We start from the raw sequence: 15,611 nt of genomic DNA on the forward strand, positions 1-15,611 counted from the left end.
CAGGATCCAGAGGTTCAGATACCGAGGGTTGTGCTCGGCATTGACTCAGTACTGAACCATGGCCAGTTTCGTCATTTTTGTGTCACACGCAAAGTGATGTCAAAGGTCAAACTGTCCGTATGAGAAGTCCAGTCATCGATCATGAGAAAGTGTAGTGGCTCAACAGGGGAACATCGCCCAAATCAGCAAAAAGTTTCAACACCTTACTTGATATCATGGATAGGGGAGGGAGGACATAAAAACGGTGGGATATAAACTTTAACATTTCAGTTTATATTTCAATCCGATGAAACAGCCATGCTTGCAAACTTGTGGTTTTGGAGTTATGGATAATTAACCGCTCAACCAAAATCTTGGAGGCTTAAAGTTAGAAACCTCCTATCGAGGTTTTCCCATCAAGACAACAACAGAAGAACCCCAGTGGGACAGACAGCTCTGTCGGTGTGTCATGAACATGTGCAACCAATTTGTACAGCAAACGTTGGTTTTGACTGTGTTCCTTCGTACGAGTGGCTTCTCAAAACCTGCGGGGCTCCATTCGTTAGTGCTTGAAAGCAAAGCAAACAAATTAATTAACACTATCTTTACACGGGGCGGCCAAGGAAAGCAGGCGCTGAAATCTTACACCATTACCTAAATTCGCATGCATCTGTCTGTGTCTTCCACCCCTCCCCTCCCCGCCCCCCCCTTGCCCCGGCGCGCACAGCGCCCTTGAACAAGGCTGGGGGACCACCTGCGTGAAAGAGGAGACCCTCTCTGTTATGTCTCTGCTAGGGAATGAAATAACACGGAATCCAGCTCTGCAAATAACTCACAGTGAAGATCATTTTCCACATGCCGCTTGACAAAAGGTAAAATAAGAACAGATGATATCCTCTCTGCCTCTCTGGGATTTTGGAGCTCTGCTCTGCTATACGCTCAACAGTTCGCACACTGTTGCTGCTCCGCCCGCGCCCCCGCGTCGCCTGGCCCGGCCCCGGGGGCCGCGGGGGTTCGACCCCCTGCGGTGGCCTTGTTAACTGGGTGGTATGGATGAGACACGAGCTCTCGTTCCTAATAGCCACTGACGTGGAGTCAGCCGTTTCTTCATCCCCTTTGCTTGGCCGAGGTTAAGAGGGGTTGGGAGGAACCTGATCCCAGATCTGATGATTACGCCTGAGCCATCAGGAGCAACAGGAGGCCTTCTTCTGGCCTCTTCCTAAACTGGGCATCCATCACAGGAGAAGAAGAAGGCGACTGCGACTGGCTCCACTTCAACCAGCACACGGGGACGGTGGTGGTGGAGAGAGAGAGGGGGCCTCTGTTTCCAGAGACTCACATTCTTCACTGGCAGAAGTCTGCATATTTTTGAGCAGTGCACTGAGGAATTTGCACAAATAAAATATATATGTATACCAGCTCCCATCACAAGACAAATGTCACAGCACATTGCCTCAACCTAACGATGGTTCATGTTTAAAAACAGACAAACGCCCCTGGTGTGCTGCTGCGCGCGGCACTCACACAACACATTTCTGTGTGTAAAACATGCTCCGTCTTTGTTTTTCCAAGGAGACCTTTGCTCACCTCTCTGAAGAGAGGAGTCACCTGTCTGAAGAGAGCACACATCTGAAGTTTGTCTAATCCAAATAAACAGGTGAGGCGCTTATTAGCCCCAATTCGCATCGCAAAGAGTGTAACTTCATTTTCAATTTCATCTCTCTCTCTCTCTCTCTCTCTGTGTGTGACTCATGGGAGAGCAACTTCAAAGCTGCAGCCGACCAGCCGTGCACTTGAGGTCATTATCTTCATGTCTATATCCTCGGCAGGTTCTCAGCATATGGGAACATTTTAACTCTGGATTTTTTTTTTTGTCTGCGGCCATAAATCTGCCATGTCAACTATAAAATATACCTGACTAGCAACAGATGTACTTCTAATAGCTACCAAAAAAAAAGAAAATCAAAATGTACCACCTCTCGATTTTTCACCTGACAATTCCTGTGTGAGCAAGCAGCGTCTTCTTCAACACATCGTTTTGTTGATGTACACACAGAGAGGAAAGAGGGGGAGGAGGGTTGGGGGCGTGTTTTTAATTCTGTATTACTCCATTCCACTTGCTCAATCTCTCTCTTTCTCTCTCGCTCTCTTCTCTCCTTTCTTTAATCCCTGTCCTGAGACGAATCCCCCCTTTCATCCTGCCCGGCAGCGAAGGGCCCTGGTTGTCTGTTCGCACAAAGCCCGAGCATCCCTGACTCCTCGTCAACCCCCTCGCCCAATTCATCAACGAGGAGGCCCCCGGGGGCATTCATCACCACCGCCACCGGGGGCATTCATCACCACCGCCACCGGGGGCATTCATCACCACCGCCACCTTTCATATGCAGCACCGGCTCAAAGCCACTGTCCCTCCTCCTCTGACTTCAACACACCCCTAAGATTTATAGTGGCATAATTAGTAGCAGTGAGAAAGAGCGTGCAGCAGTACTGTATCCCTGTAGCTCCGCCCAGCCAGTCACATCTGCCTCCACGTGGACTGTGCCCGGCGTCGCCACACAAATTAAAGGAACAGTTCACACAGAAATGAAGGCTTGTCATCGTCTACTCGCCCCATCCTCATGCCACTTGAAACTAGGGGTGTCAGAATTAATCGTTTCATCGATGCGTCGCGATGCGGACGTGTGAATCGGATCGAATCGTTGACAGATGAATCGCTGAATCGTTTATGTTGAAATTTCTGTTGACGTTCAGATTTTAAAGAACTTTCTAAGTAAAAAAGGGACTTGATATTTATCTGACTGCTTGTATTAATTGATGAGAAAGTAGCCATGTGCAGTAAATAATATAGAAAATTGAGAATTTCATACTACTTACTGTATCGAGATGCATCGTGATGCATCGTGGAATCGAATCGAAGACAGATGAATGGTAATGGAATGGAATCGTGAGGCCAGTGAAGATTCACAGCCCTAATATATATATATATATATATATATATATATATATATGTATTCACAGCCCTAGTTGAACCGCAGGTGACGTTTGTCCACATAACAGACAGGGGGGGATTGTTAGCACAACTCCATAGCAGCCTTCAACAACTGAAGTCAGTGCTGGGGACCAGTTCTTCAGAGTGCCAAAAAGACCTATATTTACACCGTAAATTTATAATTTATAAATTATTTACGGTGTAAATTAGTGCCAATATTAACAGCTGATTGAATTGCAACTAATAATAGTGTATAAGTCTTTCTTTTCAGAGTGGGATTGTTTGTCTGTTTTTGTCTGCTATACGAGGGATCAGCCGAGCAGCATTTTGGTAAACAAACCACGTCACTGGGTGGCAACGGCAATGGAACCCTATGGAGCCCAAGTGGCGCGAGGCGTGTCTGCTCTAGCCGGCTAACTCTGTTTACATTTTGAAAACTGCGACAGTTCACACAACTTTAACACGACATGTATATATTATACATCACACTCTTGAGCTACTTCTGCTCTCACTCAGAATGTCAAAAATATAAGCAATGTGATGTATAGTTTTTGAGATATTAACGTTTGTTTGGCACAACTCATACTATTAACTGCCGTGGGGTTCCGCATTTCTGGGTGGCAAGTGACGTCACGCTGATTCGTCCTATAAAAGATGCTGGCAACCTGCCTGTGTGTTATATGGACTAACAAATTTCACCTGTGTGTCATTTAGCAAGAGGGTGAGTTAAATGATGACAGAATTTTCATTTTTGAGTGAACCCTTCCTTTAATGCATCCGCTGAAAGCAAGGGGTGAAAGTAATCAACGCCTTTTTACCCAATCATAGAGATATACTAACGACACCATTTATGCACGTTCAAGATCAACCGTTCACTTATTTGTCATCGTTTGTGGAAGCGAGAGTGTGTTGAGTCATGTCAGAAAGGCCCGGGCTCTCTGCAGAGAAAGGCTGCTTGTGATGAGCAGCTAGAGAACTCCCCCCGAGGAAGGGGGTTTCCGAAAACAGTTTGAAGGAGGTCTAACATAACATGTCTAATAGTTAAATCGTGTTATTGATGCAATCATGCCCTAACCCTCCCCTCCCCACCCACCCAGCTGTCACTGATATCTCAAGAACGGTGAACTAATTAAAACACTCCTGGAGTTTGTTTTCCTTTCGTTCCTCGCAGAAATCAAGTCTTGTCTATTATTAAACGACTGCGTTTTATCTGCGAGTCGGGGCCTGCCGCGCCATTGTGCACAGAAAAGATATGAAATCCCCCATTCAATCATAAATTATACCTATTATTCATTATTCCTGTTGTGGCTCTCGCCCTGTTCTTCTCTTTCAAGTCCAGCTCTTCAGCGTGATCACACAGCTCGCCGTGCACCTGACATATGAAATGCTTGACATCACTGTTCACTTCAGGACGAGCAGCAGCAGCACTTTGGCTTCGGCTGGCAGCGAGTGAGGAGTGGAGGGGAGGAGATATACTCAGATAAGCCCACTCGTTGTCGGATTCAGGTCATTTTTAACTGCCGTATGAATCACAATCAAGCAGTTTGATCATACATTTCAGTGTTGATGAAGGATATCTATTTCATCAATGTGTGGACAATGTGCTTAATCTCTAGCCTGGTGAACCATCTGGTCACGTGAACTCACATTGTGTTCCGAGCACTGATCTAAAAAATATGGACAGATTTTGGGCTCCTGTTTTGAGTTGAAGTGGTGGTCGTCACCATCTTGATTTTTCGTCAGCAGAGTGGGGGGGAATGGGTTGAGTCCTTGCGCACCTCACGTGAGATGGGAGTTTCCCAGAGCCGCAGCTCCGCCTTGCTATTGGTCCGTGATCGGCAAGCTGCGCGATCACTGGACGGGCGACCTGTCAATCACCCCATTTTCTATGGTCTATTTTATTCCAAACGGGCGAGTTATATAAAAAGTTACCCCCAGACAGTTGTAGCGATATAGACCAAAACCATGTTAAGAACCCAGCTGTAAAGATTTCCTGTATTTGGTGCATTTTAACAGGTGGTTCTAAATGGTTAAATTCCTTTCATCACTCACCTCACCTCACCTCACCTCAGCAATGGAACTCTCTCCACTGGTCCTGCATTCTGCCCCATGCTTCACTCTGAAGCGCCTAGATGTTAAGAGAGGTGATGGAGTGATCATTATTTATTGAGCAGTAACGTTATCTATTCTTTACAATTGATAATCACAAGTCATACTGAATGTAAATACAACTGACTCTGAAGCACCAGGCTGTGACATTAGAGTACCCAAAGTCCCAAGCAGGCCAAACTCTTCAAAACGTAGATTAGTCAAGCATGTTACGTAAGTGTAAAATAAATAATAGTAATAATAATAATAATAATAATAATAATAATAATAGGGGGTGACACAAACGGACTTTCTATGATTGTGTAGTGTAGTCTATATAATGTGCATTGTGCACGGTAAAGAAATTGTTAAAATTGGTCAACATCTAGCTAACAGTAGGCTACTACTGGGGCAAGGAGGATGAATTTCATTGACACATTGTTCACTTCATACGTATGCACATGAACTGAGCTTTCAGAGCTAATTATCTCGAGTGGCAGAAATTAATGCAGCAGTCATGGCAACTGCAAACAATTTGATACGCCAGTTACAGTAGGCTACAGTACAGTTTATACATGGGCCAGCGAGGCTTTTATTTGTCAAACAGGGAGCTCTGAGCGGTTAGCTGCAATTAACTGATAACCAGGCTAGCAGTGCACTAGCACTAGGGGGGGGGGGTTGTGTTCCATGTTGTCTGGGGGAGCAAACATATCGAACCGTCAGAGATCGCCAACCAAAATGTACCGATGTAAGCTAACGTTAGTGTTTCTTAGCTAGTGGAAAGCCTTGGAAAAAAGGGGGAAAACTTTAGTGATGCTGTCTCATAACGTTCAGCTTTCTTGTTTTACAGGCGAACAAAATACAAACATTTAGTTAGCTAAATGCCAAGCTTTAATTTTCGGTAAGTTAACAATTTCCTGAACATTTTTGTGGCAACAGTGTGCATGTAACCCACCCACCTTAGCATTTAGCACATAGCATCCATGCTAACGTTAGCAGCGCGCTCGTTACAGGGAGATGCAAGCCAGCTGGATTGACTAGAGAGAGTGGCGTCAGCGGAGGACCAAAATGCGTGACCCATTAGCCAATGAACAGCCAGGAAAGGGTCTCGCGCTACTTTTGAATGCTAAAATTAAGCTGATAATGTACAATTTGATTCAAGGGGAAAAAACTTTCAAAGTAGGCTACAACACAAACTGTCCATTTTGCTGCAACTCGTCTCGACAGTACTGCTTAATCCAGGACTTTACTTCCTGGAACTCTTGAGAGTAAAAAACTGGTCCATTGGAGTGAATGGAGATGTTGAAACTCTTGGCTGATGTGCATGGCATGCACATTTCAATGTGTGAATGATCCCATCCTTCAGAATAGACCCTTTTCACGGGGGCCATTTTGTGTCGAAAAGGCAGGATAAACACAGGTGCAAGCAAAACACTAATGAGGGTTTCCAAATTCCAATCATGGAACTTTGAAACCTCAGTGGATGAGTTGAATTCCCTCCCGTGATATGCGAAGCGCTTTGAGTGTCTAGAAAGGTGCTACACAAATCAAATCAGTTATTATTAACATGGTATCTAACAGTCTATTCTTAGTAAGTCACTTATCATTGTGTAGTACTTGAATCTGAGTCATTCAGGATCTCCCTCTTAACTGTTCATTAGCAGTTCATTCCTGACTCATTCCTTGGTCACCTTGCAAATTTGTGTCACCAGCATTTAATTGATTTGGCCATTCTCTCAATAAGCAAGCGGAATGGATTTGATCATGAAACATTGACACGCAGCGCCCTGAAAAGAGCAAGTGGGTAGACCGATGCACTGATTTTCAACATGGTAAGTGTGTGTGTGTGTGTGTGTGGGGGGGGGGGGGGGGGGGGGGGGTCTGAACTCATATAAAAAAAAGGCCTATATGATCTAGTATATATGATGCAGTAGGCCTATGATGCCCACTGCCAGTCAAAAGTTTGAACACACTTGATTGAATGTACGGTTTTTCATTGTCTGAAAGATATTTTGATCTAAAGGAATAGGAAAGGAAATGGTGAAGTTGATGCCTTTATGAATTTCTTTCCAAAGCCATTGTCTTTCCACAAAGGGTGGCTACTTAAATATCACATAGTTTTGATTTGTTTAACACTTTTTTGGTTACTACATAATTCCATTTGTGTCATTTAATAGTTTTGAGTTCTTTGGTATTATTCTAAAATCGGCAAAATAGTAAAAAAAAATAAAGAAAAGGTTGTGTCCGGTAGGCTATATGACATGATGGCATATTGACTGTGATAAATAGCTAGACTAGACTAAACTTCCACTAAATGATGTGTAAACAATAAACTCCAGACAGAGTAGGTTACAGTTAGAGCAGAGAGATCAACCTTTTTCAAACCATTATAGGACCAAAGTCAGTCAACATTTTGGGGATTCTGACCAATCTTTATTGCTTTAATAACTGTGATGAATGTTGGAGACCTGGGGTACAGTATTAGCTCTTATAGGACCGTCCAGGCAGCCTCTGCACCAGGCATTCAGATTTGATACTGCACGTCATCAGCCTTTGGATTTTTCCTTTTTTTTTCCCCTTCCTTGCCTGTAGTGCTAGTGGTTAAACTGCTGGTTTGTTGGAGCACATTGCAAACTTTGTGCAGAGGGGCGAGGAAGCACCTGCTCCCAACAAGGAGGTGGAGAAAATGCTCTCCTGAAAAACAACTGCAGTGGTTTTGCACTGACACTTGTGCAGCAGACTGGATTTCTCTTGAGATTATGCGCAGACTCTTTTGATAATTTGGTGGGAGAAATGTGCGCCTGGTATTTTCTTTTTCTCTCCAGGACAGCGTTGAGGAGAGGGGACGCGCGCAGTGCGTAGGCTGCAGCTGTGGTGTGTGACCAAAAACCACTGCGTGTAAATTATGGATTAACTTGGTGGTGGGAATGGTCGGTACAGATTTGTGAAACATGTAGCTTCTCGGCTCTTGCGTCAACTACCATTTGTGTTTTTAACAATGATGTCTGCGCATCTGAGCGGCATTTTAATGCACCACAAACTATTGCCAGAGTTCCCTGCCTTTGGGTATAGGCTATGTGGTTTTCTCAGAGACCCTCGGACCGCAGTCGACAGCGCAGCAGCAGCAGCAGCAGCGAGAAGATCCTCCTCGGCTTGGATTGGTTTGGTCGGGAGATAGAGAGCAGCTTTCAGGAGAGCAGTGACAGAGGCGAAGACAGCGCGGCATCATCAATAGTCAAAGTTGGACTGAAAGTGCACATTCAGTAAGGAAAGTGATGCGCGTAAGAAGGGATGCCAGCCAGGCGTGGCTTGTATTTGAATATCCAATGTGAGAATGCGTGGGGAGTATGTATATAATAGGGTCTTTCCATCTGATAAACAGAGATATCAAACTGATGAATATAGTCAAGGACGATTAATGAACTGAAAGGACTCGGAGGTCTACTGCGGCTAGAGAGAGGAGCACGGCGCGCTGGGTACGCTTTTGTGCGTATATGGATTGGACTTCTGCGTTGCACTGTAAACTTTTTCCCTCCTTAAGACGCCGTATACATTTAAATCGCCTTCGTACAGTTTGACAGCTGCACACCATGGCAGAGGTCGGAGCTTTTCTGGGGACAATCGATTTGGATTTACAAAGCTTTCCCTCACTCGGAAATATGCCTCTGCCGCCGGAGTCGCCGCCAGTGGGCTTGAATGAGCGACTGGGGCAGATTGAAGGGAGGCTGCAGCGGGGGTCGCTCACGGATTTCGGGCACCTCAAAGGGATCCTGAGGCGGCGGCAGCTCTACTGCAGAACAGGCTTTCAGCTGGAGATATACCCCAATGGGACAGTGTATGGGACAAGACAGGACCACAGCAGATTTGGTGAGCGCAGTTCATTATCATTACTACCCCGCCGCGCCCGGCCTTTTCCAAGTTCACTGTTTTGTGAGCGCACGAGTGGAGGCACTTTCCTGCTGGGAGATTTGCAATATCAAAGATTTTTTTCATACATCATTTTACCATAAACAGATTAAGAGAAACCTAGGCTACTTTTGCCATAATTATCCTATCACTTCTCACAGTTATAGGCTATATTAGGATAGATTTAGAGTTGGGTAAACTATGACCTCCTCCTCCACTCGTGATCATCTCCATTCAGGCAAAGAAATTGATCAATATAAACAAAATTCAGTATTAAAAATCGTTAATCCTATTTTGCCACTTTGATATAGGCTACAGTGTGGTGTAAAGCTATACTATAAATATAGATAATAAAGATGAATGTGCAACTCTGGGTATTGAGTTCAACCCTCTGCGTCCCTGATGATTGGTCGCGTCAGGTGTTGGGGATGTTTGTGCGTCACCGTCACCCGGGTCTGCAAGGAAAGCAAAGCCACACACCTTTAACGGCAATCCCCCCGGCCGCTGCGTGTGGGGCGCAGGTGTCTCCCACAAACAAGCAGCGCCTATACGTACAGCCGCGCCGCGCGTCTCCGTCGACCGACGAGGCGACTCCCACACGGGCGCGCACACGCGGCCTTGATTATACTACTACGGTATTAATATAAATCGCTCGAGGCGTGGTTTGCGTCAGAATGATAAACAAATGAGGTCAGAGGGCAGACACGCACATTTCCCGCGCCTCATATCCATGCAGTCATCTCACAGGTGCAGCTGGAGCGTCGCTCGCCGGGAAGAGAGCGGAATAACTCTAAATTAAAGCATGACCAGTGTGGAATTCAGGCAAGGTTTAATGTTCACTCTTCAGCCAAAACAAGCCGGTTTACAGGGTTGGGTGGTCCGTGTGTGTTTGTTTCTGGCTTCACTTAGCTTTAAAATGCAAGGTCTTTGTCAGAGCTGCAAGGAAGGAAGCCATGGCTTTGATTAAAGGGATGGGATACACTCAAGTCCACACAAAAAAAGAAGAGAGGGATCTTCTCTGTCATTCTCTGGCATCAGATGGAGGCAGGAGGAAGATGGGGACCAGGTGGCTAGATGTTTGGCCCATGCCAGTCCAAAAGGCGCCCAGCTGTATTCTTCTCTCTGACTAAACCTTTGCATCACAACGGTTAATAGCTTTTAATTATAGCGGTCGTAGCTCTCCCTTTGAAGTATAGACACTCACTTTACTGTCATTTCCTCTGAGTCAGCGGTCCTCTGCCGACTTGCCTCACATTTCAGCTACATAAAAGTGTTGCTTCTCGGTAAACCATGTCAGAGCAGCAGGAACAACAAATTTACAGTCTCCACAACCCACTGTGATAGACAGAGTGATGGGGGGTCTTTAGTCCACAAAGTGAAAACAAATGTGATATTATGTAAGAAAGCTATGGAAGATAAATCTGTTCCTATTCCAATCCATATGTTTGTCATTCCTATTATCATCTCTTAACAAGCTGATTCAGATCATTTGAATTTGTATGGCATTGGAATAGCAACTTTTTGAGTCAGTGGCTTTTGCTGGACTTGCTTTGTATACTAACAGATCTCATCACACATTTGCAATTAGGAGCAGAGCAAAAAATAAAGTATATCATTCCCAAACCAGGGAACTGTGACATCAGAATGAATGGAGGGAGGCTTCCTGTAATCCTGAATGTTTCCAGTTTGTGGGCTTCTCTGACCGTTCTGTTTGACCCCAGGTATCCTGGAGTTCATCAGCCTGGCGGTGGGTCTGGTCAGCGTCAGGGGCGTGGACGCCGGACTCTACCTCGGCATGAATGAGAAAGGAGAGCTCTATGGGTCGGTAAGTCAAACCCCTCCTTTCATTGACAAACCCCGCCCCCTGGCCCACGGCCCCGCCTCTGGCCCCAGTCATTCACAACAAGCCTGGCACATTAGTAACTGCAGAAGTAGTACGCCTTTTATAAGAGTTGCTTTCCAGATTGCAGACACACAACATTGTCAAGCGATTCTGAGAGGATGGCTTATCGTTATTACTATTTACCACTACACCCCTGAGACTAATCTCTCATAAAGAGCTTTTCACAGGGAAAACACAGAAGCCATCTGGAAGTTAGCTCTTTATCAAGGTTCTCATACACGGCAGACAGGAAAAGCACAGGCAGACAAAACAAGTAGGAGTCTCACACGATCCACGTCATATCGCCATCGTTTCCTGCTGCTTACCATCGTTTTCTTCGGTATGTTGACTGTAAGTGACTAAAGACACCTATCTCAATGGTGTGGACCTTCAGGGCCAAAACAACTGTAGCAGAACGACGACCCCGTATACTCGTTTCCATGGGAAAGAGATTCAAGGAAATGCCCCAAGATATACCGTGTATTTGTGCGCAGCACTAGGAAGGAAACCAACCTCTTCATTCAGTTTTGATATGGAAAAATATTTACATATTTCCCTCAAGTAGAGACAGGAAGGTTTTGGAGTCACTTCAGATGGACTGCTGGTGAAGTTGGTAGAGGTTCTCGGATCACCGTGTGTGCACACAGCTGGACTCAAGATCGGACTGAAATGTAAAATATAGAAATCTCTTGTCAGTATACCTACAGTCTAGATATGACCACAGACTACAGCAGCACTAAGTGTAGTATCTGGGAAACTCTAGTTTTATTTCACTTTGTTCAACTCTCTCTCTCTCACATGGGGTGGGAATTGAAGAGAGAGAGAAAGGAAGAGAGAGATAAGGTTGGGGGTAGGGTGGGGTAGGGGGGTGCACGTGAGGGTTACCCGTATCAGGTGTCCCAGGGCATTACCTGAGGGCCTCTCAGGCTCGGACCCCCCCCCCGGCTCTTAAGAACCCAGAACAGAGGCCACTTTTAAGCATGGCCATTATGTTGAAACTGCGGATATCGTTACTGCGCACTATCAGAGTCTGGCATCCTGCTGCTTTGACCCCGGGGGGTGAGGGGGTTCAGGGGGCAGTCATCGGGTAATCGCACACCTGACCGAGTCACCTGACTGACAGAGCCCGAGATGGCCTATAGACACGTCTGTCTGGCTCCGAGAGGCAAAGGGGAGCGGGTCTAAACCGCCACCCGCTTGACGATACCGGGGTAAACGCGTATAGACGGGCGCTTCCGTCTCACAACCGCCAGACCTTGACGGGCTTTTGATCTGGCGAGGTTTCTGTGTGTGTGTGTGTGTGTGTGTGTGTTGGGATGGCGCTGGCCCAGTCATGTGCCCCCAAGGCCATGTTTACAGACAACACCTTCACCACACAGACGCAGTCGAGCAGTACCCGACAGATAATCAACAAAATTGCTTCTGGCATAAAAAAAAGAAAAGAAAAAAGAAATTGAAGCTACACAGTTTTGGGACAATGGCGAGACTGCCTTGCGTAAATACTTGCTAGAACTATTCTCTGGGTTAAAAAGGAGAGACTGACGAACCACAACTTTTTTATCGTATTGTGCCATGTCATCCGCAAGCCAAGAAGACCCAAGTCAGTCCAAGGAGAAGGAGTGTTCAGGCAGAACAGGGGAGGGGAGGAGAGGGGAGGAGAGTGGGGAACGTGGGTGTCTGGGACCTGGGACGGGAGGAGAGTGGGAACGTGGGTGTCTGGGACCTGGGACGGGAGGAGAGTGGGAACGTGGGTGTCTGGGACCTGGGACAGACAACGCGCCGTACCCCATCATGGCAAATAGCCCAGACCCGCCTGGTGGTTCGGCCCGCTCACAAAGCAGCTCCAAGGCGCCGGCCGTCGCTGCAGCAGAGCCGCCCGCGTGACTGACTGGTCTTGGCAGGAGAGCGGCTCTCTCTCGCGCCGACGTCTTCCATTGTTCTCACACAGCTCACTCAGCCAGCACACGCTCACCTGCTGAACCCTCAGCTATCGCTCACACTGCGCTGTCAGTGCAGGCCCAGGCCCAGAGAGCTGCCGTGTGTGTGTGTGTGTGTGTGTGTGTGTGTGTGTGTGTGTGTGTGTGTGAGACAGAGAGACACACACACACACACACACACACACACACACACACAGAGAGAGAGGCCTGTGTGCTGTATGTGAGACAGAGAGAGAGAGAGAGTTGCGTCACAGCTAGGGAAATGGTTCTCTGTGCACACTGAAAGGTTAACAGGTCCGAGGAGCAAGTTTGGGATGTAAAGCCAAAAGTCACTAGTAATAACTGTCCCTCTTTTGTCATAATGAGGTTCATTTCAGCTTATATGAGCACAAAAACACGCAACACCCCCCCCCCCCTCAAAAAAAGTTACTGACACATAAACTAAGTTACATTTCGATGTCTCTTCAATCTTTTGGCTGTTGCCTAAGAAGGTATAGACGGTTTTCACGGAATAGTCACTCCTCCACCTTAATGTTGTTTTTTCCCCCTTTTCTGTCCGTAGCAAACACTGCAACAGGACGTGAGACGGGGGTTCAATTTAGAATGTTTTTGTTGTCGAGTTAAAACCGTCTATATACCCGTCAAATCTTCTCCACTGTTGCTCCACCAATCGCACATCAGCAGGATTCTTCTGGCATAATGACTAACGTAATGCTCTCTCTCCCTGACAGAAGAAGCTGACAGCGGAATGTGTGTTCAGGGAGCAGTTTGAGGAGAACTGGTACAACACCTACGCGTCGACGCTGTACAAGCACACGGACACGGGACGCTTCTACTACGTCGCTTTGAACAAGGACGGCTCGCCCAGGGAGGGCAACAGGACTAAAAAGCACCAGAAACTCACCCATTTCTTACCCCGGCCGGTGGAGATCGAGAAGATCCCTCAGGCCTACAGAGACCTGTTCCAGTACAGGTGACCATGCAGCAGCGCCCCGTACTGGGAGAACTGGCCGAGGGAAAGGGGTTGTGCGTGCGGATGTTTGGGGACCTGGGGACAGAACTCTTTTACCCTCTCAACCTTCCTTCTCAGTTTGCCCCTGAGGTGTCCGCATGCCGGGGCCGCTGCCAAGCACAGCACAGATGTAAACATTGCGTTTGATCCTGGATGTCGCTTCTTTGCTCCTGCTAGTCCGTCTCTGACCACAGAGCGGAGCGAAGGGGAACGCCGTCTTCTAAAACCACTGCAGATGATCGAGAGGTGCTAAGCCTTGGGCCCCCGCGTGACCCCGCACAGCTACGGGATCAGGACGATCGAATCTGAGCCGCAGGTGCTGCTGCTCTTTCTCCTGAATAACCACTTGAGTGCAGCGATGAAAGATATTTGGGTTATTAACCCCCCAGCAGGGTTATTAACCCCCCAGCAGGGTTATTAACCCCCCCAGCAGGGTTATTAACCCCCCAGCAGGGTTATTAACCCCCCAGCAGGTTTTGAGAAGCACTAAAAATGGTCGACTTTGAGAACTCCAAGAAGAGAACAAGCATCATGTAAGCGAGAGAGACTGTTCAGAGCTTGGGTGACAGAGGGCATTGCAGATCTCATTTGTCATGCATTATGCGCAGTCATGGTCATGTTTATGCTCGTCTCGCTGGCCAGCCTCCTCTCCCTTCCGTCCGAGGAGTCTGGCGCCGCAGGTCTCCATAACTGGGATAAACCGTCCCCTGCTCTACTCTGCTCTCCCATTGGAGGCGTCGGTTTCAGACGCTGCCGGATTTCCGCTCCCCGCTTAAGAAGCTCTGTCATTGGCTCATGTCAATCAGAGCGGCTTCCGCTCCCTCCTCCCTGTGTGTCGCTGTAAATAGTGCCCTGCCGCCTCAGGGAAAACAACAACGCTAACTAGCTAGCAAGCTAACGGCAGAAACCTACACGCTAGCTCGTTGCTACACGCTGAAAACGGCAAATTGGATTGTTTGAAACTATTTTCCAAGGGCACTGCCGCTAAGCGCCGCCCATCGCAATCCCACTATGGAGACCTGCGGCGCCAGACTCCTCGGACGGAAGGGAGAGGAGGCTGGCCAGCGAGACTATGTTTATGCTGACCCTGAAGCTAGCATGCCAGTTCACTGGAGGGCACAATCCACACGCACACACATAGAGTAGTTAATAAACTATGTGCTAAATGCATTGTCAATGACAGCTTAGCATGGCGAGGTACTAAAGGCTCCGATGTACTTAAAAACACAGTTCTCTTCTAAATCAAAGATGGAAGAGGAAGAAAAATCGATATGTTCAATGTGAGACATTGCTAGATAAAAGAGCACTTACCCCCCCGACCCCCCGCACTTCACTTGGTTTGCCCCGCGTGATCGTCACATTTAAATAATAAAAAGTCTTCAGTAGCATCTTGTAGGAATTGTATGATCTCCGTACGAGTCAGCTTGGGACAAAAGCACTTCTGTTGTCAGAAAAAATCTGCATAAGCGATGGATTTTCAAAAGGATGGTGACTTGTAATGTTCAGAGTGTCAGGAACATTATTAAATGCAAGCAGCTGAGGTGTACATATGGGTGATCCTATTTATGAGATGTACAATATATTTATTTTCTACATATAAAGTATAAATATAAATCTATATATTTATTTATTGCAAAGACTTTATTTTGTAATGAACTTGAAGTTATCTGGACTGTAGATTCTACTGAAATTATACAGAAAAAAACAAACCAAAAAGACATGAAGAAGTGCGATCATGAATATGACAATAAAATTGTCCTGCTATCGAGTGCTCATTGTGACAGACTGTTTTTGCTTGGGTAAGGATCTCATGTACCA

General features: G+C 46.7%; 1 protein-coding gene across 1 annotated transcript; it reads left to right on the forward strand.

The window, feature by feature from the left end:
- Positions 1 to 8,248: 8,248 nt before the first annotated feature.
- fgf16 (fibroblast growth factor 16) lies at positions 8,249 to 14,292 on the forward strand. Its single transcript, XM_083651348.1, has 3 exons — positions 8,249 to 8,923; positions 10,684 to 10,787; positions 13,513 to 14,292. Exons 1-3 carry the CDS (start codon positions 8,647 to 8,649, stop codon positions 13,756 to 13,758), a joined length of 627 nt encoding a protein of 208 aa, XP_083507474.1. The 5' UTR covers positions 8,249 to 8,646; the 3' UTR covers positions 13,759 to 14,292.
- Positions 14,293 to 15,611: the final 1,319 nt, after the last annotated feature.

This window comes from Poromitra crassiceps (assembly GCF_964638095.1).
Source record: "Poromitra crassiceps genome assembly, chromosome: 15".
Classification (NCBI taxonomy): Eukaryota; Metazoa; Chordata; class Actinopteri; order Beryciformes; family Melamphaidae; genus Poromitra; species Poromitra crassiceps.